Source organism: Protomyctophum parallelum (assembly GCF_964188405.1).
Source record: "Protomyctophum parallelum genome assembly, chromosome: 1".
Classification (NCBI taxonomy): domain Eukaryota; kingdom Metazoa; phylum Chordata; class Actinopteri; order Myctophiformes; family Myctophidae; genus Protomyctophum; species Protomyctophum parallelum.
The window spans coordinates 84,947,873-84,973,651 of record NC_139697.1 but is presented as its reverse complement, the minus strand read 5'-3'; the positions used below and the strand labels follow the sequence as shown (position 1 = coordinate 84,973,651).

Below are 25,779 nucleotides of genomic sequence, written 5' to 3'. Positions count from 1 at the left end.
TAATTGAATAATCTTTTGTTTTGAAAGGAAAGAAGCCATGAAAAGCCATCAAATCGGCCCCTCATACCCCCCCTCCCCTCCCCCTCAATGGGAAGTGTAAAGGCCCGAAGATAAATGAGATGAAAGCATTGGGCCCACTAACCCTGAGGGCTTATGCTCATGGTGTGTGTGTGTGTGTATGTATGTGCAAGTATGTGCATACGCAATCGCAGGAAAGTTGAAAAGTGGAGATGGAAGTGCAACGATTCCACGGCTGCTTGCCGCAGCCACGCTCCTGGTGGACAACGAGCCCGCAGGGACGAGAACAAAAGGCCCTCTGTGTTGACTCAAGAGTCGTCGGTGGAGGGTCGTGAAACTGCCCGCTTCCTTCCACCGAGCCGACTGCACTGAATTAGATCCACAAATACTGTACTACGCAGTAAAGGCCTTACCCTTACTGGTCCATTTTTACACTCTCTAGACTGTACATTTACACTCAAGATTTTACTGTGTTGTACATGTGTCGTGCGGGCATGTGTAGTATGCATAACATAGTATGTCCGTCCGTCTATGCACGTGGTCATGTTTTGGCTAGCTGACAGGTGACGTAGTTGCTCCCCTACTGTACAGTTGAGCATTCGCCATCACTGTTGTCAGCCTCTTGACAATGCGCCTGCATGACTCCATGGAGACCAACTCAACAAGGCCGTTGACAGTGGTGTTCCCCTCATGAACCAATCGAGGGGGCAACACCTTTTTATTTTTATTTCTCCTAATTTGGTTGTTTGGCCCATTCCAGATTTCCAGGATATTCTTGTCACTACTCGTCACTTTTAATTCCTACAATTGGTCCTGAGAAGAGCACAGACAATGACGTCTCCTTCAGTGTGCTTGAAGTCGAGGCTACTGCTTTTCACCTGAAGCCTTGATTTATACTTCATCCAGAGTATTCATCACAACACTGACATACTCTATCTCTCTTTATTAACCTTAAAAATGATGTCCTGAGAGGACGGCAGGGCTCAGTGGACCTCAGCAGGTACACAGACAGCATGGAGGACAAATTAACACATACTGTATGCATGCACACTTTTGTTTATTCCTTTTGTTGGCCTTTATTTTTATTTTATTTTCGTATTTCTTTCACCACATAAATGTCATTCTTCTAGCCCCCCAAACCCCAACCCCTGAACCCCCACCCACCTCCTGGCCTAACTTTGAAAAAAGCCTAAATTCAGATACAATTTCCAGCACGGGGGCCAAGCGTATGAAATATGGATACATAAAAATGCTGCATTGCAGCTGCAGGGAGTTAACCTGCAGACTGTGAGAGTTGGGGCCGATGTTCACTTCCTCGCTTCCCCTCCTTGACGCCTCTCTTCGCCTTCCATTGATGCAGACAGGAATGGTGTGTTGCTATAGCCAGGGGAACCCGAATCCATAAATGTTCTGGAAACGCTTCCTCCATCCATGTAGAATTAATGCAGCATGCATTCAATCTGCATGGAAGGCCTGTCCCGAACGTATTTTTTACAGTAAATGGTCCCGAAGCAAGACTGTGAGGCGTGGGAACACAATAAGTTCATCTTGGGCAGAGGGGGTGGAAAGGAACTATACACAGTACAATATAGCCTACACAAATAATAATTAAACACACACACACACACATAGAGTAAGCCTATATATATAATATATATACTTTAAAGTTCATAAGGTGTGTGTAGACTGTAGAGTGGGCCATATGGCTGGTTGACTGGCTGACGCCTGATCATATCTTTGCAGTTCTCCAAACAGCTCTGTCTCACGGACTCGTCTCCATAACGTATACAGTACAGCACCATTGACAAATAGTCAGGATTTTCCTTGGCTACCTTGCTGAGAGACAAGGCACAGAGAGAGACGGTTAATCTATTACCAAGGGAGAGCTGGAGAGTCAGTACCAGAAACCTGTGCTTTGTAAACGGAAGAGCACTGCTGAGATCAAAACAAACGCATTCGACATGCTCTCATTCGCGGCTCCTCATCCACGGAGAGCCTGGCACAGGTTCAGAGGCTCCCTGTCCCGGTGGAGGAGTACCTGGGTGAGAGGGACACCCGGTGCACTGAAGCAGGAGTACCTGGGTGAGAGGGACACCCGGTGCACTGAAGCAGGAGTACCTGGGTGAGAGAGACGCATAGGGCACCTTGCCTGACTATGTGATTCCACGTAGCAATGTTGTTGATGCATCACACTGCCTCTAGGGGTTGTAAACTCCTTCCCAAAACACATAAGATACATGAGTCTTCGTGTGCATGTGTATCTTCCTTTGTCATTGTGTGCTGCAGGGCCTGTGCTGTTTAGACAGCTGTGGTGTAATCAGTGACTAGCCGAAGAACTCTGAAGCACTGAAGTACCTTATGTTATCCACGCTTGTTATCCATTCTCAAAGCATGTTGATTCTAGTAGGTATTAGTAGTATGTAGTAGACCACTCAATAACTACAACGTATTTCCTAAAACAAGGATAATTGATTAAATGTTAAATTCTTCTTTCTTTCATTTGTCATTCAGTAGTTGGTTGACGGTTTAACATTTCTGTCCAGTTACAGCTACCTGAGGTTCGGACCGTTCTAGAATTCTGGCCTCACACTGCACTGCCGAGTGGGGGCACACATTGCATGACTTGCATCAACAACGCATTGTGTACTTTTAAATCAGCTCGCCTTTACACACGGCACCATCGTACGATTAAGTAAAACTTGAGGGGAGACTGTGGGAGACATGGCTGACATGTCTCAGAGTCTCGCAATAACTCGCATGGCAGTTGTTTTTTTAACTTTTAATTTGTAAGTCGATCATTCTTTTATTTTTTATATTCGAATATTCCTTTGAATTTGGAATATTTGTTTGCAGCCCTACTGTAAGTGAGACATGACAGAGCAGGGAGACAGAACACAACCACCCCAATCGTATAAGTTATATTATACTAGTCCATACCCATTCGGGGATATGACATACCCAATCATGAAAAAGTGTCCACTACGGTCGTTACTAGAGGTACTGTGCTTTTCAAGCAAAATATAATTCAGTGAAGAAAAACGGGCAACAATGGCCAAAACTCGGCAATAGAAAATTGGTGAAAATTGCTTTCAAGATTATGTTTTGGCCATTATCTCTGGAACAGAAGGTCCAATCTGCTCAGTTCAAAGCTTGTTGGATGCGTGACTTTGACATTACACACATAATGACACATTTTCTGTTTTTTTCCCCGCATTTCGGGCCTAAAGGTATGGTAATTGTTCGAGCCGGGCCGGCCCAGTAAGTTCATTTTCAGGCCCGTTGCGCGTGTGTGTGTGTGTGTGTGTGTGTGTGTGTGTGTGTGTGTGTGCGCGCATGAATGAAAGCATGTGTAGTTCACATGTTTGTGTGTTGATATCTTTGTTCACGTGTGTATGCACATGTTGATGTCTTTGTGTGTGTGTGTGTGTGTGTGTGTGTGTGTGTGTGTGTGTGTGTGTGTGTGTGTGTGTGTGTGTGTGTGTGTGTGTGTGTGTGTGTGTGTGTGTGTGTGTGTGTGTGTGTGTGTGTGTACGTACGTGCATGCACGCATGCTTGTCCGTGCGTGTGGTGATACATTCTTCTTTTCCCTAAAGGGAGAGTGTGTTGGCTCCTACACACACTTGGAGCTTCTAGTATCAATAAATCATACTATCCTGCACAGAGTGCCATGGTGTTCCATCACTTCTGCTCACCTCCATTTGTATTACAGATAGTCATAGTATAAACATGCACAAATAACCACATTTTACACACTCACAATTTACCGTTTCATATTACCTCTGTGCCCAAAAAGGAACAAAAAACACTTCCGACAACTTTGGAAATGTGCCTGTGTTGAATGTTTTAAACATGCTGTGCTGGCGTGTGATGGTTTTGATATGACAGGAATAGTCCCTATCTTCAAAGGCCAAGCAGTCGGGGAACCTTGCCCTATTTCAGCAGAAAGAAAACTCAGCCTTGTAATGCATATCACAATATTAGTAATATTTGCTTTAGCAGCTCCATAGGGATTCTTTTTACCACATCAAAAGACCAAATCTTATCTGCCATTATTTGTTTTGGCTTCCAATCCCAGCATTTTAGCAGCATTGGATATGAACAGAGGCGTATCCTGAGCCTGTCGGTGGATTAGACAGTGGAAAGCTTCGGCTTACTTGATTCCGGGGGCCCATCTGAAAAAAGCTGGAGTTTGATGCTGCGAAAAGACACGAGAGTGAGAAAGAGCTGTGAATCGGAGTTTGATACTGGCTGTGGAAAAGACATGAGGGCGACAAAGAGCTATGAACCCATTCACAGCACGTCAAGTCCTCTGTCTAATGATTTAGGCAGAGACGTCGCAGTTGGCATTTATGTGGTGAAATCATTTACAGGGAAACCCACCAGGGATTAGGGTCCAGTAAAATGTAATGACTTATAAAAAAACACCCTGAAGTGGAGGGGGTACCCCCCCCTTCCCTCTCCCCGCCCCTGCCCCCCGGAGTATGACGTAAGACCAAAACGCCCACCGTGTGAATATGGTCAAATGTTGATAACTGGTGTTTTTTCTCTCGGGGATGAACAACTGCTCTTCACAGAAGGCATATATCAGCAGCTCTTCTGCACTGTTGATATATCATCTTTTTTTTTTCTTTCTATGGGGTGGTTTTGTATCACTGCTTTTAAGAACAGACCTGGCAACTACTGTAAATACTCTCATCCATTGAGCGGCGGAGCACTTTCAATATAATGTCCAGAGTGCTACACAAGTACACATGCACTGAGTAATCGCTGCTGTCGCTCAATGCTTGTGTCGTTCCAAGTTATAGTAACTTCCAACCCTCTGCACACTAGAGACATTCATGAGAGGAACTCATGTTTTAAATAAAAGTTTAAAAGGTTTCTACTAAAGATTTGAATCTCTGAATGGAAAGTTGGTCCGATCAGCCGCTCTCCAACAAAGATCGATAATATAATAGAAATATGGAGTACGTCATCAATGTCACCAATATGGGCATATGCCATATGCCTGGCACGGAACTCCACATATGGGCATAAAAGGGCAATTTTGTGGGGATGACTACTGGTGCTTTCACAAAATATTTACACAATGAGATAACTATTCTGTAATGTGTATATAATAATAGGACGACTAGAGCAGTCAGGTACTGTACGTTCTGAAAATTACATCATGCAGTCCCAGATGAAATCTTGTGTCATCATATTACATACAATATCGATTTAATATCCATTCGATATATATCTCCCAGAACCACATGGGGGGGTGGGGGTCAATATAAAAAACGAAATACTATTCCAAAACAGGATGTCATAGAAAAATAAAGAGAAACAGGATAAACTAAATATCAGAGGAAAAGGCATCTTCTTGACACAGAAAAGCTGTGCAGTATTTATTTATCAGTGGGATTGAATGTTGTGAAATATCTGCATGTTTTCCAGAGCTATAGCTATTATGCAATTATAGATGCTGAAACAGATTACGTGCGGCAACAGTTCTGAGAGAGTGTCGGGAACTGTATAGGCCATGGAACTGAAAATAGATGAAACAAAGACAAGGCTGATATTAATTCAAATCAGAGCTATCTAATCAGCATCAGAACTATAGCCATGAGGATATCATTCAGTCTAGCAAAAAACATACTAGTTACACTTTAGCTTTTTATACATTTTGCATGGAAACTTTAAACCTGTTTTTTTTTCTCCTCTTATTTTTTTACTCCATATAAATCATCTCTGGTTTCCAAACCTGTCTTGCGTTCCGGAGAGCCTGGACCACAGTTTCCAGTCATTTATATGATAATTGAATTCTCATGAAATCTCTCTTTATTCTCCTCTGCAGAATTAGGTTTTTGCTAGAGTTTTTGGATTGCGCTCAAAATGTTCTGCAAGGATTTAGTTTTGTAAAATGTCTTTAATCGCAATCCATTCATTTTTCTTTATATAAGCCATTTTATTTTATATTTTTTCCCGAGACAATTGAGTGTTGGAGGATCATATTCTTTCTGTTTAGTCTCAGCTACAGTGCTAGCGTGTGTGGTTACTAGGGGCAATTGCTGAAGTCACTTTCATTACTTGGTTTATTTCGATGAACACACACTGCTAAATAGTCAGTCTTGACTCTAGTCTTCTCCCTTAAAGAGGAGCACTCTCTGACTCTCAACATCAGGTCATTCACCAGATTCTCCTGTGACTATTTAGCTTTCCACAACATACAGTATTCAACTACATTCCTGTGATCATCTTCACTGATAGCTGTACTGTAGGTGCATCAACTTTTACATGCAGCACCTTAAACCCATATGCCATTTATCTATGTATCATAAGACACTTTGAAGCCTTTGTCTAGCTTCTACGATATGGCCTGGAGAATGTCTTGTCTGGCCTCTGAACCCTGTGTTACAACCATGTTCCGGGCTCCAGGAAGAGTTACAGACATGCCCTGCTTTATAGGCTATAAATGTTGACATTCTCCACCAAACAGCGATTAAGTTTTCAGTGGATGTCACCCAGCTCTGTTCCCCTATCACAAGCATGACTCACTGGAGTCTACAGATAGTTGGTTATCTATCTACAGTATGGTGACTGCACCTCTGATTCAGAGATTTCTCCCCCTGAATCTAGTTTTTATCTAGTTTTTCACCAGTCAAATGTGTACCTCTGGAGAGGTCAGGGGTCACAACCACACCCATGACCCTGGTGATCCAATGCTTTGACTCCTCAAAGGTTTGACTGGCCAGGTTAAACATACCACTAAGTAGTCTGCTGACGTGTATGTGGTTAAGGATATCAGAAGAGACCTTGCCCCCCCCCCCCCATCCCCCTCCATTTAAAGTTAATTTATGACTTAAATCTGGACTGGTGGAGCAAGCTGTCCCACGTTGCCAGTCTGTTATCGGTTATTCGGGGGGGTACGTCTTGCATACCTTGGTTTGAACGCCTGCTGCGCACTTCCACGACGGCAGTACGGAACATGTAGTCGCACAGACTGCACAAATGTTTTTTGAATGTTGTAACGCGGAGTGATTTGCAGAGAGCTGCAGCTGTCTCCGTTCTGGATCAGGAGCAAAGAGGGAGGGGGGGCAGGGGTCCAGGGAGGAGGCGGGGGGGCAGATGAGATCAAGGCAGAAGCTGGTCCAATTGGATCTCAGGTCTCTCACTCCCTTCCCTCCCTCTATCTCTTATGCCGGTCACGGTCTGTGGTGCAGGATTAATCTAGTCTCCATGAAAAAAAAAAAACGTTATATTATTATTTATTTTTATGTAAATCTCCATTGGATATTTTATGTTGATAGTCTCACATTAGTACGGTAGTTTAATATCCCATAATCTGAATTTCCAAAGTATAAATCATAAACTTAAAACTAAGGGGGACCGAGCATTTGCAGTGGTTGCTCCCACTTTGTGGAACGCTGACGGTTTTAAGAACTTGTTAAAAACGTACTTATTTCGTAAACATTTTATGTGTTTTTACTTGATATATTTGCACTTCATTGTTTTGCTTTTCTATTGTTGTTTTTGTTTTGTTTTTGCCCATGTTTTATTATGATTGTTTTACCTTGTTGACCACTGTACAGCACTTTGTAACATTGTTTTGAAATGGGCTCTATAAATAAAATGTACTTACTTACAGTACTTACTTACTTACTTACTACTATGCAATATATAGCTTTCCTAACCTGTTCCCTTTATTGGATTTTTCTTTACATTTACATTTCTTTACATTCTTTTATTTTCTTTTATACATTTCTTTAATGGTACGAGATACCAGGGTTGAGCGGGTAAAATACACATTTTTGTATGTTTTTTTTTTGTTTGTTTTTTCCTTTTTTTTAATGTTAAAGAAACTTTGAATTGATTTTTCTTTCTTTCCTTGCTTTTTATGTCTTCTCTGATTGCTTTTTTCTTTCTCCCGAACAGCGACCGGCACCATACCTCCAGCTCCATACCAGTGCCGACCAAGACCCAGCACAGTGTTTCGGCCGTCTCTGAGATGGGCTTCCCCTGCCACACCAGCTCCCCAGAGCGGGGCGTAAGGAAACGGGCCAGCTCAGAGGCTGATAAGCTCAAGTACAGGGTCACCCCTCCTCCTACCTTCAATGCCGGTCCAGCTGAACAGCAGCCCCCTGCTGGCCTGGCACCTCCTTCGCCCTCTCCCAAACACCTGTCCTCTTCTCTGGATGCTGGCATGGCATCACTCAGCCTAGCCAAGACTGTCAAGACCAATGATCATGGAGAGAGGGATGAAGAGGAGCATGATGAAACTGGTGAGATGGTGGTGGTGACGGAAATGGGGAGTGAGCTGGGGAAGACAGACGGAGAGGCTGAGGAAGAAGGAGAACTGGAACTGCAGCAGCCTACCAGCACAGTGGGCTTTGAGCCCCCTGCTCCAGAGCTGGACACCGGTGTGGAAGCATTGCCCCCCAGCCAGCATACGGAAGCCATGAATGGCTCCCTGGTACCAGCAGATGGACTATCGGGGCCTAGCGGCCTAGTCCCGGAGCTTCACTGCTCAGTGGAGCAGGCAGAGGAGATTATGGGTACGGAAGCCACAGGCCTGGGCTTGAGCCTGGGCTTGAGCCTGGGGTTAGGATTGGGGCTTGGACTGGGCGATGCGGCCCGTCTGGAGGACTACCCCTGCATCCCTGTGGACCACGCCGTAGCTGTGGAGTGTGACGAGCAGGTTCTGGGCGACGAGCTAGACGAGGCTGGCTTTGAAGAGTTCTCCAGACGCATCTATGCACTTAATGAGAACATGTCTAGCTTCCGCCGACCACGCAAGAACTCTGACAAGTGAGTCACAGGGCGTGAGAGGAGAGATGGATTTGTAAGTTGGACAAACATAAGTCAGGGACATGAATCAAGACGAGAGGCGCTGGGGTCAACAAGCATACAGTAGCTCCCTCTCCCATGAATCATAGAATCAAAAACAACATAGAAGCTAGTCTGGAATAATGACCAATTTGCACTTCTTGTAAACATTTCTATACTAATCCTTAAAATGTAATAGTTCAAAGCAATCGGATTGGGACAGTGAACTTAAGTTTGTATTTGTTTCTTGAGAGGAAAATTAACACATTTTATTGATGTGTTGTTTTTATTACGTATGTTGACATTACTGGTTGATCCAGTAAGCAAGTCTTACTCTTATGGCAGAAGGTAAATGTCACTCATCATAATATTTTTTCAAGGTCGTCTCCTCTGTCTGAAATGTATATTGCATCATTGCATCGAGGAGACAATAATGGATTATACCCTCCAAAATATCAACTCTTCTTTAAAGTTCTATGAGAAATGAGGCTAGTAGCACCCTGCTCGTTGGTAACATGAAGTATGTAAGCTGTACAGTTTCAGTATTTGCACTGGTCTTAACTGAAATATAATGAATGATGTCTGTAAAAGGTTTTAAAGGGGAATACCACTCATTTTCAACATTTTACTATGCCATTAATATACCTTGGGGCTGTTGTGTGGAAATATTAAAGTCCCCCCCATTCTGTTGCAAAGTACATCTTGATGGCATCAATATATACTCATCTAAGGTATATTAATGACATAGTAAAATGTAGAAAATTAGTGGAATTCCCCTTTAAGGTATTCGTCTAAAACTACATTCACTAAACTGATACAACTTAAGTTCACTGGCTCAGGGCTTTTTGCTTGTGTGTGTGTGTGTGTGTGTGTGTGTGTGTGTGTGTGTGTGTGTGTGTGTGTGTGTGTGTGTGTGTGTGTGTGTGTGTGTGTGTGTGTGTGTGTGTGTGTGTGTGTGTGTGTGTGTGTGTGTGTGTGTGTGTGCTTTGCATATGACCAATGGCAGTCACACTAGTAATCCCACCAATGATCTTTTGATCAATGTCACCAAATAGACATGGCAGCTTGCTAGCACAAAGTGAGGTGGTGAGCTACGACCAATAGTCCAATCAGATGCTCCCTCAATGTTACGCCCTGCAACATTAGGCCCTTCCCATTCGATGGGTCAACACTCTGCCTTTATCTACAGGGGAGGCCTCTACAAGATTTAGAAGATGATGTAATGGGGACGGAGGGGGGAGCATATGGCACACAGCAGGGTCACCATGCAATTGTTTTCCTATCTCCCATCGCCTCGTTTCTCTTTTGTAATGTACTCTGTCAATATTATTCTCAATGTCAATATTACATCCAATAATTGTCATACTCTGTAGACCAAAAAACTGGACTGATGTCTGTATACTGTTCAAATGTCTCGCTCAGGCTCCCTATCCACGTTTTAAATCTCCATCTCTCTCATCTGTGATTTAGCTTTTGTCCCCCAATGTCTCCCTATTTTGAAGAATTATTTGCTATCTTGCACTGGTGTTCTTTGGCAATGACTTGCATTATTTATGTATAAATGAATAATTTGTCTAGAAGGACTTCAGAAGGACTTCACTACATTTCCTTTTTTGGTTTTTGTTTCAACCCAAATAGGAGTTCACTCAATGATATTGTTAAAAATATAAGGAACTGTGTGTCGGTTGTGAATGAACCACAAAACTCCATCATGGATGGAAACTTACATGGTCAGCTGCTTTGCATTGCCTGCCGTAACAAATGAACTATGTCTGTGGTCACTGTGGCCGTTGAAATGTAATGTATTTAAGATGAACGATGAACCATAATACATCCTTTCCATAAACTGCTCTACAGTACAGTATGTATGTGACCATGTACATATATTTTGTATGGAGGTTGTTTTGTTATTAAAGACTTGCAGTCCAATGGCATGGATATAATATGTAGCCTCCAGGGAGGTCTGCCTGCTTTTATATTGGTGTTTGTTGGTACAGTATGTTTTTGGTTGGACATGTGGGTGGTTGGGTGGGGCAGAATTGACAATATTTACACGTTGGCCATTTTTGTCCTAAATCATACTTGAGGTGGGGTTTCCCACTCCGAGTGGAGCAAAATGGCTGCTGTGTGAATATGGTCAATAGTCTAAATTACAGCCCTTGTAATACTGGTGGGGGACACAGATTGTAATACTGGTGGGGGACACATATTCTCAAACATTTATTAGAGAAGACATTTCTTAAAGAATGATTTCGACTCACTTTGTGTTTAGATATTATTTGACTTTGAGAAGGACACATCAGTGGACAACAAAGCAGTATTATGTGTCTACTGGGCTTAACATAACGTTAAATAAAATCAAGTTGTAAAGGTTGTTGATCTGATACAGTACATGCAGGGTGAGTCATTTCTCTTGGCTGTCGTTTAGATTTCTCAAACAGTCTTGTGAGAAATTGGTTCAGTGCTGTCCTGTTACCACTGCATAATGAGTTGTCTGTTGCAATTTCCATTTGTTTCCCCCTAATTTGCTTAGGGTTAGGGTTGCTTGCTGTATTTGGTGTTTTTAGATAGCAAAAAACACTCTTGCTCTTTCCTGTTTATAACCTCCCAGGTAATAATTACCTTTCATATAATAAGCCGTCTGAGACTCCTAGTGGAGCCTCAGTAGTAGTAAGACCATATGAGTTTAAGTCAAATCCAAAAACATTTTGGTTTGGCGGAGGTGTGAAATAGGAGATTGTCATTATGATATTCCTTGTTAAGATAAACTTCCCCCCACAGGAATAATAACCTTCACGTTGAGATACAGCGGTTTTGTCTGTGTTTTAAAGCCTACTGTATGTTATTACTGAAAGTTGTAGATCAACATCAGACAGCCAAATGTTCCACAGGCTTCTCCTCCTAAAGCTCATATCTGTTGACCTTGGAACAGTTCTCCAAGAATTGATAAAGTATTCCTTACATACTGTACAAAGGTTGAAGAATACACATTCCATAACCTGTAATATTTGTTTATATATTTTTATATACACATTTTTATATTTTGGCCCAAATAACTAAAACTTAGTTTTATCCTTCAAAATGTTCTGACCATCATGAGAACATTGCTGCGCACATACTGTAGCTAAAACTATGTTATGCATCCCATCATTTGAGTCAACACTAGAAAAATATTTCACAGTCATGGATTTGCAGTATGGAGATTAATGTAATCTGTGAAATAACTTATTTTGCTAACGGTTTCCTGATCAAGGGGCCTCCATTGTTTGGCCAATTAGAGCAATGTCAGCATTGGCGTTATTATACATGTATACTGTATATCTTTAGCCACATAAATCCTAGCATGGGGTCATTTAATGAGATCAGTGCAGATTTGCAAAAAATAATTTTCAGTCTTAGATTTGTTTTGTTGCTTTAAGCCCTGAGTATCACCTAAGGCCTGAGAGAATCTCACTTTGTTCACATTAAGCACAAATGCAACAAACAGCATTTCGAGCGAACCACATGCATGTAATTCACACACGTCCCTCCAGAGTTCAAGCAAGCTTGTGGTTTGCTCAGTGTGAGTGTTTTGCTTAGTTAAAGTGCTACCATAAATCTTTGTTGTGGCAAATTAAGTCGACTTGATGCAACTTTTCACCATTACAGTGTTCTCACTAATGCACATGCTATATGCGATTCTACCCCTTATTATATGTCCAGCTCCACATAAAGCAGCTTCCTCTTCCTCTGTCCTCTAAGCTCCTCGTCAGTCTGCGGCGCAGCTCTGTGCACTCACAGCTAAGCTCCTGCAGGTGTCTGGAAGCTTTGCCATCAAGCACACACAGACGCCAGGCCTCCTGGGAGTGACACTTCAGCCAATCAGAGAGGGGACATTAGTACTGCTCTCACGGAAACCATACTTGGTATGGACTCTCTGCGAGGGTATTAAGTGTATTATGTCATTGATTGAAATAGCTTGATAGCATGCGCGTATGCGCGTGATTGATGTGGTACCACGTGATTGTTATACTGCATGCAAACCAAATCTCTTTGGAGTAATTGTGACACATAAAGCCTTATTTCCTTGTGCGTGAAGCCATTGTCATATTTGTTAAGTTGTGTGTACTGTTTTAGGAGAGTTCAGCACTACCACAGTGTCAGGCCTACTGCACTGTACACTATCACAGGCACCTCACAAAATACACATGCCAAATCAACGCCACTGAATTTGTAAGCCATGGCCCCCTGGTTTATAGCATTGTATGTATAGAAGTGTGTGTGGGTGCGTGACTATACAGATTATGCCCTAAATTCTTTCTATACTCCTGGGGCAGAGGCTACGCTAATGATGGTAACTTCATGTTCAAACTTTTGGCAGCCGTGTCATTATTGTCAGCATGTGTGAGTGCTCCGTTCCAACTCTGATGTTCTTGTGATCTTTTGAGGTCAAAGTGGCTTAGTGTGATCAGGGATGGAATTAACAGGGTTCACTGGGAAGAAAATAGCTTCAGTCCATCAGCAGTAACATTTACATAGTCTGCATCCAAAAAGCCATTCCTTGGTCTCAATGACACTCCGTGTTCTTGTTGTCACTGCAGTACTTGGCCCGTCTGTCTGTCACTATACAGCACTATACACCCTTACACAGAAAAGTCCAGTCAATTTAACTTGTCTGTGATATCGTAGCTGATGTTTCTTTTTCACAGATGAATGCACTGCTTTGCCGTATAAGAGTGTCACACAAAAATGAAATAGCAGATCTACAAGTTAACTCATCGTGACGTGTTGTAAACTAGCTATTTTCACTATATTAAAAATAAAATGGTGAAAAAGGAACGGTTTTGGGCTTACAAGGTTCCTGCTTGACAGCCATGATATGGACCCAAATAGATCTTGTGGGTCCATGTGCATCCATTTTTATGAGCTAAGAGCTATATTATCACTAACTATTTTACTATGTAGATTTTAGACATACAGTTTACAGTGCATGTTTATTTTTGGAATGAAGATTGTTACATCAGGGGACACTATTCTGATAGTATAGAGTAGCAATGACCTGACCTCCATCATTGTCATATTCCTTCTTCCAGACGTGAGTAAATTTATTCTGCTAAAATTTAAATGAAGAAAGAAGAAGAAAATCATATATCACTGCAATATGAAAGATGTGTGTTTAACTAAAACCTTCTTTGTCTTGATGTGGATGTTCTGCATTCAAGGCTTGTCAAACGGGACAAGGAGAGGGCAAGAGTCAGAAATGAGGCCTGGCCAGCATCCAGTTTTGTGTCTTAAATCAACATGCAGACACAGAGTACTCTCTCATTCATTAGTGAGCTGAGACCTCATACTGTGACCATAACTCTTTATAGCTGGATTATAGTCATAATACAGGGACTTTGGGACCAAATTACAAGTACGAAGGGAGATTCAGCGGCTCTGGTGTCACGTCTGTGAGCATAATAGACCAGGCCCTGGTGTATCCGGTCAGCTGCAGTCTGGATGGGCCTGGACAGTTTGATATTGTCTCGGCCATATTGTTCTGCAACCTCCTAAGCTGTTTCAACCATCTCTAAGGCAAGCCTGCTTGGAAGAAAGCCCATTGACCTATAGCAATATCTCTGCAGTAAAACACTGTTCCTAAGAATAAATCCCAATGTTTTCCTTTTTAAAAGACAAATCCACAGCTTTCCCAGACATTCTGCAAACCTCTGACTTTTATAGGGTTAACTTACTCTGTCCACATGGCCCACTTGCAGAGCCTCATGAAATGCATTTGTACAGAACTGATTTCATTGGACCAGTATCAATATTGGGATTGGACTGCTGTCAGTGGAATATACTGAGGAAGAATAAAAGCACAATGACGATGACAGAAATGTCTTGGACTTTATGAAATGAAAGACTGATGTCACTAAGTTCCTGCCTAGCACTTTGTGTAAAATGCGTGCTTGCAAACCTCGCGGCTTTCTATAATTACCTTTACAAGCTATGAATGACGTAATTGACACCTGACATATAGACGACGAGAGGAATACTCCCCAAGTTCACAATGGCTCTTACAACAAGCCATAAACAATAGGCAACAATGGTGCAAAAAAAAGGGTATCACAACACCAGAGGAAAGATTAGATTTTTTCCGGATGATCATCTTGCTTTTAGAACCATTTTGCATGGCCTACTGTATTATGGTGTACACGTTTTGCTTTCATGGACAATACTTCTTCTCTCTTCTCTTATTTCTGGGATTCATTCCCTAGCTGTCTCAGTATGCCTTTGAGGTACAGGCATGCGTTGATTCATGATGTTGATCTCATGACTAAGACTGGCTAAGCATCAGCCTTCCATAACAACAATGGCATCTTGCTGACCTGCTACTAGGGATTACGTAGTCTTCTGCAGCCCTGCTAGTAGAGAACTAGCAGTAGTAAGAGGTGCATCATAGTCGACTGTCTGCCATGAATAATAACATGCTGAAAGCTGTGCTGACAGACACATTCAACTGTGGATTGGCAGATGCAGTTGGTAAAGCATCTGTCAGCAGCACGGCCCTGTTCCTCCACTGTGGAGCTCGGGATAATGTAGACATAATACTGTAGGCCTACTGTAGTCTGCAGATTCTGAATAACTTTTGATTGCATTTGCCTGGATGGAATGAATCTTATTTATTAGGTTAGCTTTACCATTAGAAACACAATCTGCACAACAACATTATTTGTCAACTTCTGAAGTGACGTTTTCATTCTCACTGTGACCGCTGCTGTGTCCAATCCAGCATCATGTGGATCTTGTCAACAGTTCACAGACACTAGACCTGTCCAATAATGACAGGAACCTGGATATTGTCTTTCTTTGATAATCGTTTATGGGGAAGTCTTCAGTTGTTGTGTGTATTACATGTATGTAAGTTATGTGTGCAATGGTCTCATCAGGTGCACGCCTGCCTACCTTCAGATCTCAGAGACTCTAGCCAAATAATACGCACATCTGATGTTGATTGTCTCACAGCGAGAGAATGAGACCTGTTACATGAGCAGCTGTGAGGTTAGCAAGAGGAAGACAGGGAGAGTGAAAGGAGAGGGGAGAGAGATGAAAGGTGAGCGCATACTTCTGCGTGTGAGTTTGAAGGGGACTTAATTGTATGAGAGCTGAGTTGTGGAGGTGAGACTTCCAAGAGGAACAGAAATACTTTCTATACATCCACCAAGAGCATTATTGGACAGAATGGACACTCTTGCAAAACCATTTTCCAAATCCTGTCTGCATTAGAGCATAGTCCCCTGTGAGCAGAATAATAAAATAATCTCTTCCTGGCTCCATCCACAGACTTTGATATGCACTGGACATCATGACTGAATCAACCAACAGCCTAACAGGAGTGAATAATCTCTCTTTCCCTTCTCTCTGCCTTCTAAATAAAAAACAAAAAAAAGAAAGAAATCTGACCAGACTTCGTAGCCTCTAAGACCTCAATTCCTTGACATTCTGTAGTGTGCACACATACAATGTTTGACCTCCCTAGCAGTGCAAAGCTTAAAGTTGGTTTTAGATATGTATCTGGTGGTTATATTTTCAGCGAAACCATTCATCAATGTGTCAAGTTAATTTCTACAAGTGTCTCTGTTCTTCTTCTCCAACCTGCCAAAGTTTTTGTGGAAACACAGTTCAGTGCCTAAGTCGTTCTGGGATAGCGCCCTGGGTTTCCCCGCAAGACCGACGAACCCCTTGTAATTTGGGGGAAACCACGAATATGAAGACCTATTGATGATGAAGTCTTGTCAACAGTGCTTAATGCTTAAATCTCCAACAATGGCCTGAACGTCTGACAGGCATGATCTATGAATTGAATTGATTTAAGGCATTAATCTTTCCCCCTGACCATAAAAAAGTGGCTAAGACTCACATTAAATGTGAATACCACTTTATTGTTTTTACAGTTCACATGCTAGGGACAGATTTGCTTCTTTCTGTGTTGGGAGACAGTAGAAGGCTGTACTATATGGCAGAGGAAAACATTTTGGCATATCATGATTGATCTACCAGTTCACAACGCATCATAACATGTTGCATTGTGAGAATATATTCGCTATATTCAAAGAAGAGGTTTGATGTAGAGGGAAAAATCATACTCGTCTGAAGTGGGGCGCTCTTATCATCCTATATCATCATACATCACATTCCGTGCTCAGCCAATCAAATCATCACAAATGTCATTCTGGCCAATCACTTTTGGGGTCTTCACTTTCTACCCTCACTTTTATCTTCAATACTGTATGTACTTTGCTCAGCCAATCAAATCATCGCTATGGGGTGATCAGCCAATCATCAGCCAATGTTTGTGTTCACACAAACACACAAAACTGGGCATAGGTGGGGCAAGTGCCCCTCAAAAAGGCAGGGGACAGGTATAGAATCCGGGGGACCGCCGTTAACAAAGTATATAATATAATCTGTCTTCAACAGCTGTGGCCTAAATAGAGTTCACTGTGATCTGTTTCTACTTTCTACTATTGATCTTGTGATATACTGTGAATGATCTGAAAGCTGAAACAGGCTCAAAGAGGTGCAACATCAACCCCAATGACCTGGAGTCAGCCGCAGCAAATCGGCCACTCTGGCGTTCTTTATGCCACGATGGGGTCACACACCTCGAGGAGAAACGTACCCAACAAAGGGCGATGCAGCGCCAGCAAAGACACCTTCATGCTGATCCAGTACCATCTCAGCCTCCTGATCTAGGCCTCACATGTCCTCATGGTGGCAGGATATGTTGTTCCAGAATTGGACTTCATAGTCATCTACAGTGGCATCGTCATCAGCGAAGATGACCACTGCAAAACTAATCACAGCAAGCATGTTATGTCATCTTCATTATTGATGGACTGCCAGAAGGAAGTACATAAAAGTAGGCTACATAAGGTATAAAGATTATTGTATTCAGTTTTCATTCAATAAAAATGTACTTATCACAGGCAATCTATTTCAGATGTGGGAGGAAACAATACAAATACAGCATCACATTTTCCATAAAAATGACATAAAGAATTTGTTTATGCCCACACAAAAAACAATTATACAACACGAACAGACTCTGACAGGATTTGATAGTTACGTACATGGAAAGAATACTAAAGAGTTTAGTAAGCTGTGTCCCGTCTGGTTATAGGGGCTTTATTTGTTAGATAACTGAAAATGTTGGCCTAAGCATGGGAGCATGTTGGTGCACAGTGAATCCCATGCTTTATCACATTGCTGGGTAACCACAGAATCATTTTGGGCAATGTTAGGGATAGTTGTGTGAATCCAAGTGAATGTGGCTGACTTCAGACTGAGCCACTTTGTACACTGTAGCATGAGTTGGAGTTAAGCTGGTTGCCCTCAACTTTGCTTTGGCTCACAATTCTGGCAACAAAAAGTAATATCTTCAAAGAACATACCAATTAATGGTCAGTCAACCTATCCAGCATTGCAATTTAGGCAGCATTAACAACAGTATGATTTGGTGTCTTGGCTGCTGTCTGCTGGGTTGGTTTTACTGAGGTGTTTTTACAGCTCAGCTCTTAATTGTACAATTTCAATCCTTTTGGAATCACAACTACAAAGCGAAGCATAGTCTGCAACTAAATCATGACCTCTTTGTTAACAAAGGGTTGTGAAACCATGGTGCTTTTTGGGATAATCTTTGACACTCAGGGAATATCAATTGGGCTTGGCTAAGAAATGCAAGTCTTGCTAAACTCTAAATAAAGGCTTAGAGCCAAGCTGCTTTGTTTAGAGTGAAAGGCCTGACCAGCGTTACAGCATAGCCTTTGACAGCTTTTTGTGGGACACACAGTGGCAACAAACATATTGACAAGCAGTCTGGTGAATCTCAAAAATAAAATGACAATTATTGTAAGTTGGGGACCCTGAGGTTGGAACGTCTCTGGGATAAAACGTGGAAATAAAATAACAATGTCAAGACCGCAAATCTGGGCAACTGTTAACATTACTACAAGCTGCTGACTGGATGATCTCAGACTGGACAGACAACCTCAGGGTGGATAACATTACACTATGTAAATATGAAATAAAGCGCTTTTGGGCGTTATAGTATAATATGCCTATTTTTGATGACATTCAACAACAAAGGTATAAGGAAATTATATACTGTAGCCTACTACATGGCCTCTGGACAAAAATATTATGTAATATAATGTCCAAAATACAACATACTACAGTAATACAGTAGGACATATTACTACTACTACTACTACTACATACATTCACTATGTACAATCTTAAGATTTGGCTCTGATCGGACCAGCAATTTGTGAGATTGGCCCTGGACTCACAAATACAGTAGACAGGCTCATGCGTACTCCTACAGAGGCCCACCACAAAAATCACACAACGATAGGCAAAAACAAGATGGGGTCTAGTAATGGCGTGGTTTCCATGAGGATCTCGGACGTCATGTGGTGAGTATGTGATGTCAGTCATCTATGATATCAGTACTGTGACATCAGCGAGTCACTACATTCGGGCAAAGTTTTCAGCCCAATCTGACATTTTGACTTCCAGTATAAAATTCAAAAGTTCCATTTGTCTGTTTATAGACAGTCCAGCTTTGAGGAGCCATGCCGTAAAAAGTCATGCTACATTGCATTGGCAAAAAGTAATAGGCCTACTACTTTTCAAAAATAATAATATGAAAAGCCCATGCAAGCATATAGCAGATGTTCACAATATGGTTTCAGTTCAGTTGTTGAATATGATGAACAAGCATAACTGTCAGAAAGTCTAGATGAAAAGCTTGCTAACAGTAGGTGAAATGTAAAATGTAACTCCCTTCTCTTTAATGTTTTTGTATGATGATAAGTGAATCACTCTCAGGGATCCTCAGCTGTGGAACCACTTGTATGAGCATTTCAAGCTAGCTACACGTAAGACAGTATTATCTTTTATGATCCATTTCTTATTACGCCTTTTGTTAACTCTGCCAACAGAGTTGTACAGAGGCTATATTTTCCCATTCTGTTAGCAAAATAACTAAGAATGGACGGTTGGATTTTCATGAAATGTGATGGGAATATTCAGTACACTGCCGCAAGGAGAAGATGCATTTTTGGGACAAAAGGGTTCTTTTGTTGAAGGGCTCTTCCCACATTTTATCTGTTATTTATTTACATATTTACATATATTGCTGCTTATGTGGGGGTTTCTTTGACTCTTTGGGTGCTTTAAATATAAAGTGTATTATTCAGATATTCAGATTGCATGCTGGAGACAGTGTACCTGCTCCACCATTGTGCGGTATAACGAGAAGTGAATTCTATTCCAGAAGGCCACATGGTGTAGTTTTCCAACAGGGAAAAAAGAACATAGCCGGGATCTATTTGAAGACTAGTTCATAAATGTGTTTCCCCACTGCACTCACATTTACAAACACCCCTTATTTTTCATGCTATGATCCCCTTTGATTCTTTACCAACTGTGTCTGGAGAAGACCCCAAACAAATTGTTGTTATTTGATGCCGCCTTAAAAATCCAGCCTTACACAAACTGGGTTTATCGATTTTTGTCTCAATGGCATGAAGGAGATCTGAAATTGTCTACCGATATGCAGGCTGTTAATATATTTCATTTCTTGGCTGGTTGAAACTGGTCCAAACTCTTTGGACTTCATTCTTATAATTCAGTCCAGCACCAAGATGATTCCCATATTTCAGGCAGTCAGCTAGCTTGCCAAGGCATTTGTGAATTGTAAACATTGCATTTAATGGGCCATGTATTACAGTATCATTATTAAGTAAATGGTATACAAAAAAAGGATACGAAAGCCACCTAGGCTGCTAATCCAGCTTTACAGCATGTTCGCGGGTTCAACCTTTGCTGCGTGTCACCCCATTTCTCTCCCCGCATTTCTCGTCAACTTACTATATGTACACTGTCAAAAAGCCCCAAAAATATCTTTAAAAATCACACCCGTGTAAAGTGAGGGGCGCTCTTATCATTATACATCACCATAGATCATCTCATGAACAACTGAATTTATGTGATTGGTTAGCTGATTTGCTCGTCTACATATGACGTACATTTTATCTTCATTGTCAATGGCATTTAATGTTTGTGTTGACACAAATTTACATAATATTTGACGGACATATGACCTAATTTCTCCTTTCATTGTCAATGGCAAATATGAGACGTGTGGGGACAAAAGCTGTATATAGGAGGGGCTACCGCCCCTCAAATAGAGGATACAAAAGTATTACATTTGCATATCCTATTAACAAAACCCCAAACAAGCTCTTTTCCCCCAGTATGGATATAATTGTTGCGAATGTAGATCACAGATTACTATGAAAACCTACAAAACCTCTCTACATACAACCAACTCTACAATTTGATTACATCATAGGTCAGCTGAGCTGACCTGTTCTGACATTTCATATGTTGATCTGACCTCATAAAACCCTGTACACTCAAGACATATGGCCAGTACAGAATTCATTCCATATGTTGATCTGATACTGTACTGTACTGTACTGTACTGTACTGTACTGTACTGTACTGTACTGTACTGTACTGTACTGTACTGTACTGTACTGTACTGTACTGTACTGTACTGTACTGTACTGTACTGTACTGTACTGTACTGTACCGTGCTGTACTAGACTGTACAGTAGTGCAGTGGTCTGTACTGTGTGTGCGTGTGTGTGTGTGTGTTTGTGTGCGTGCGTGCGTGCGTGCGTGCGTGCGTGCGTGCGTGCGTGCGTGCGTGCGTGCGTGCGTGCGTGTGTGTGTGTGTGTAGTGAAAAGGGGAGGGGTCGGTGATTGTGGAAATTGTGATGCAATTTGCATCACAGCAAAATGTTGCGCAAATAACAGTATGCCATACAAAAGCAGTAGCCTATTTGTACAGTAAATATAATGTAAATAAAGTGCAGTAGAATTCCTGTGACATGCAGATGTTTTGTGCATGGAGAGATGTGTGCTAACGGAGTGGTGTGGTATAGGAGAGGCCCAACAGATAAACAGTGGTTGTGTACCCCCTTTCTATTAGGGTAGAAGGATATAATGAACAAAATAGTGCAGTGTTTTGAGGAGTTCTGGGAAATTCTTGTTATCCTCCGTCACTGTGAGTTCTTTAAAAATAGGCCTCACTTGTTTTCAGATGAACCACAGACAGTCAACTAGGCCTACAAAACAAATGTGTTCATCTTTGCTCCTTTGTAATGACTAGATATATCTTGATCCGGATTATTTTGAATTCACTTATTTAACAAAAGTGTTTTTTTATTTTCCACAGCCACAAAGACCACAACCTTTAGTGTAGCTATTGTTATTTCTGTCTCATGGTTGTAAAATGAGAAGGTGGAACATTCCAGAGCTTCCCCTGTCACACCAGTAGGCCATTAGCGACCCTTGAAATTGATAGCCATCCTCTATCACAAATTGTAGCATTATGCTGTTATTATGGGGTTAACAACACTGAAATCAGACACAGTATCAAAGTCTGTTGGAATGTGAAGATTGATAATTAACCACATCAATCCTAGAGTCCCCATTCTGGTTATGTCACAGGCAAATTTACAAACAGCGAAAATAACAGATACAAGTTCACAACACGCGACGATGCAAGTGCAATGTGTTGCTTGTAGCAAAGAGATTTGATTTAGAGGGACAAAAAGAGGGCACCCCCTGGAGGACCCTTGTCAACTGAAGAATAGGGTTTAAGTTGTTACCAATATCTTTTTTATTATTTTTTATAATAATGGTATATTATACCATTATTATAAAAAATTAAATGTGTTTTTGGCATTTGTGCCTTTTTTGATAGTTACAGTGAAGACGGACAGGAAAGAGGGAGGGAGAGACATGCAGAAAAGGTCGTCATCAAGCATGCAATGCGCTGTCAGGCCAGAGCCTATATGTGGCATGCACCTGGACCGCTATGCCAGCGGGCACCACATAAACAATATACCATTATAATAAGGCACATACTGTAGTCATGGGTTTTTAACGACGACGACGACAACAACATTAATAATATTGTTCTTTTTGTGGTCATCAAATTCTGGAAATGTACTTCTGGGACACATCACTTTGATAACAGGGCTTTGATGCAACGTTTGCCTTTATAAATGCAGTGTAATTAATTATAGTGCAAACAAATCACATTATAATAACTCACCATGACAAAAATTCTATGATCTACTTCATGCTTTCATGTGGTCAAATATTCAAGCTCAATAGCAGCAAAATGTGCTTTCATTAGTTGGTAGAATCAAATGCAGATCAAATCTAACAGGGAGTGGAAAGAGTGAGATATACATATACAGGAAAAGCTCACAGAAGCTAAAATATAGTGCCATAAGTCATTGAATGCCCATGTTCAGGCCAGATGTTAGGTCAGGAATACATTATGCAAGTTTTTAATATCTTTTGAGATCAAAGTAGAACTGACCTGCCAAAAACAAACACCTGTCACTGTCTGTCTGAAACTCCAACATAACCTTGTCCAAATGGATGGTCTGGATCACTTAAGCACTTCCCTAGCATCCCTATTTTGGGCAGGTCATAATAAAGATGAAGCAAAAATAGCATTGCGATGCACTATATGCCCTTGTACATTTGCTATTTAAAATTTGACATGCCCAAAATAGGGAAGCCCGGTTGAACGTGCGGTTAATTAACTCGCTAGTTACCAGTTACTGCATTTAACTGTTATACAACTTATACCACTGTAAAAACTACAGTATTCACTCTCTAATTAGCTTGGTGCGTCAAGTTTTGAAAAAAGAACTTACTGTAGCTGGCACTAAAATTGGTATCCTTATCCGAATGCATTTTGTGTTTGCTATAGAGTTGGAGAGACAGGGGAGACCCCTGTTACCGAACACACACTCTATAACAACGATTACTATCAGAATATAGAGCTTTTTAACACTTATTTTAACAAAGTAAGTGTGGGCTTTTATAAACATTCAACCAATGAAAAGTATTAACAAGAGCTTGGATAATAACTACATTGGATCCATTGGAAAACAATTTATTTTTTCCATTTCCTGAAATGTAAGTTTTGGACATGCCCGTTTTCTGCCTGACATGTCAACATTCAGCATCATGAGGGCCTTTTCTGTTAAGTGGGATAAACATCACTTTAATTTGTACCAGCAGTGGTCTTGGTTTTATAATCTCTCTCTCTCTCTCTCTCTCTCTCTCTCTCTCTCTCTCTTTCCCCATCCATCTCTCTATACCGGTGTGGAGAGAGAGAGAGAGAGAGAGAGAGAGAGAGAGAGAGAGAGAGAGAGAGAGAGAGGGAGGGAGTATACAGTATGCTCCACTCCACATATGGCCTTATAGTGATTGATGTTTTTAATCAAATGTTCCCTTGGCCTTTGCATCTCCAGGGATTTTATAATGGTTATCATAACAATATTGTCTAATAATGTTAGCCAGGGTAGAGACAGAGCGCAAGAAGGAAATAATTTCAGTCTATCAAGAGCACATAAAAGTAGACCCTAAGTAGACTACAGTGATTAAGTCACTAGTCACACATTATACAACCTGCTTGAGCCATACCTCAATTAGATCCCAAGTTGTTTGGATGTCTTTTACTTAGTCAACATTGGTTTTTTTCTTCTTTTTCTTCTTTTTATTTGCATTGCACGCTGCCACAGCTTGAGATCATCAACTAAACCGTATCATTGGTAGGCAACTTGCATTATATGTCCTATCTGCTGTATACTTACTTAAAGATGGAGTGCCACAATGTTTGTATTTTTCCAGATTTCCGTGTCACCTCATGTGTCTATGAGGTGACAGTACTTCATTAGACACTCTGGAGTCGTTTTTATGTGCAATGGTGTATTAACTTTGTATTTAGGGTTTCTTCCTGGAGGCTGAACCCTTGACAGTCAAACGGGCCAATGAAATAAACAGTAATATATAGTGACATCACACTATCAGCCCCTCCCCTAACCCCTCCCCCTTTATCATACAACTACAGCTGTGGGTGCGGCTTCAGTTCAGGTGGATCACCACCCATCACCACCCAACAGGCAAACCAGGCATACTTAATGAACTGGTGGGCGTGTCCACATAAAAGCATGTTTTTAACTAATACTGTACACTTTTTGGAAAAAGTTCTTCCTCCTTATATTATAATAATACCTGATGATTATGTTTTAGGGTGGAAAAAAATCCTGGCACTCCATCTTTAATTAATTTACAGATTTGAATCTAAGACATTTTGATAAACCCGGCCAACACCCACATGTTCAGCTGCTTGAAAAGCTAGTAGTAATACAAACGACAACTATGATCTAAGCGCCAAACTGTGCAGTGTGTTTGTGTTACATTTCTGCTGCGAGGTACATGACGACATGAGATGTACTCCTGGTTCTGTGTGCTCTGCTAACAATGATAACCTGCCCGAGGAGCTTAGGTTTAGGCCTATACAAGACCCGTGTCATCTTTTACATTATTTTGTTTTGAAACACACTTTTACAGACTGGAATTTAAAATTTGTGTGCACACCTAACTGTGATTATTTGATTTGTATTGACAGTGAAGCACTTTAAAGGATGCTTTTGCTGTAGTACTGTAGCTCTTATTATGATGATGATGATGATGAGTAGGCCTATTACCTGTAGTAACGCTAGCAAAAGTAGTAAACGTTATGTTAGTAGTATTAGTATAGTTTGCTTTTCGTTCATGCCACGAGAAATCTTAAAACTACCATGTCAGGTTTCGTTGTGCATCATCCATCCGCTGAAATTAAATTATTTGTTGGATTGGTAGAATGGATTAGGCTTGGTTATTAAAGAATAAAGCTGTTATGTGCATTCCTTAGTTGGCAGCTGGGCTAGGAGAGGTGCTCTAGCAAAATTGACTATAGACTAGAGGATTGAAATGACACTGGATCTAACTGTGGAGTGCATGCAGAGCTGGGGGGAATTGGTGAGGGTGGGGTAGGGTGGTGAAGTC

General features: G+C 41.3%; 2 protein-coding genes across 3 annotated transcripts in view; one reads left to right on the top strand and one right to left on the bottom strand.

Moving 5' to 3' along the window:
• uvrag (UV radiation resistance associated gene) overlaps positions 1-9,680 on the top strand; it is a 105,356-nt gene extending 95,676 nt beyond the window's left edge. For both annotated transcript variants that reach the window (XM_083783627.1, XM_083783628.1), the window contains exon 15: positions 7,933-9,680. In XM_083783627.1, the coding sequence (XP_083639753.1) occupies positions 7,933-8,809 (877 nt within the window). In that variant the 3' untranslated portion in view covers positions 8,810-9,680. The remainder of the gene's footprint in view (positions 1-7,932) is intronic.
• Positions 1-25,779, bottom strand: part of thap12a (THAP domain containing 12a) — a 403,705-nt gene that overhangs the window by 218,289 nt on the left and 159,637 nt on the right. The window lies entirely within an intron of this gene.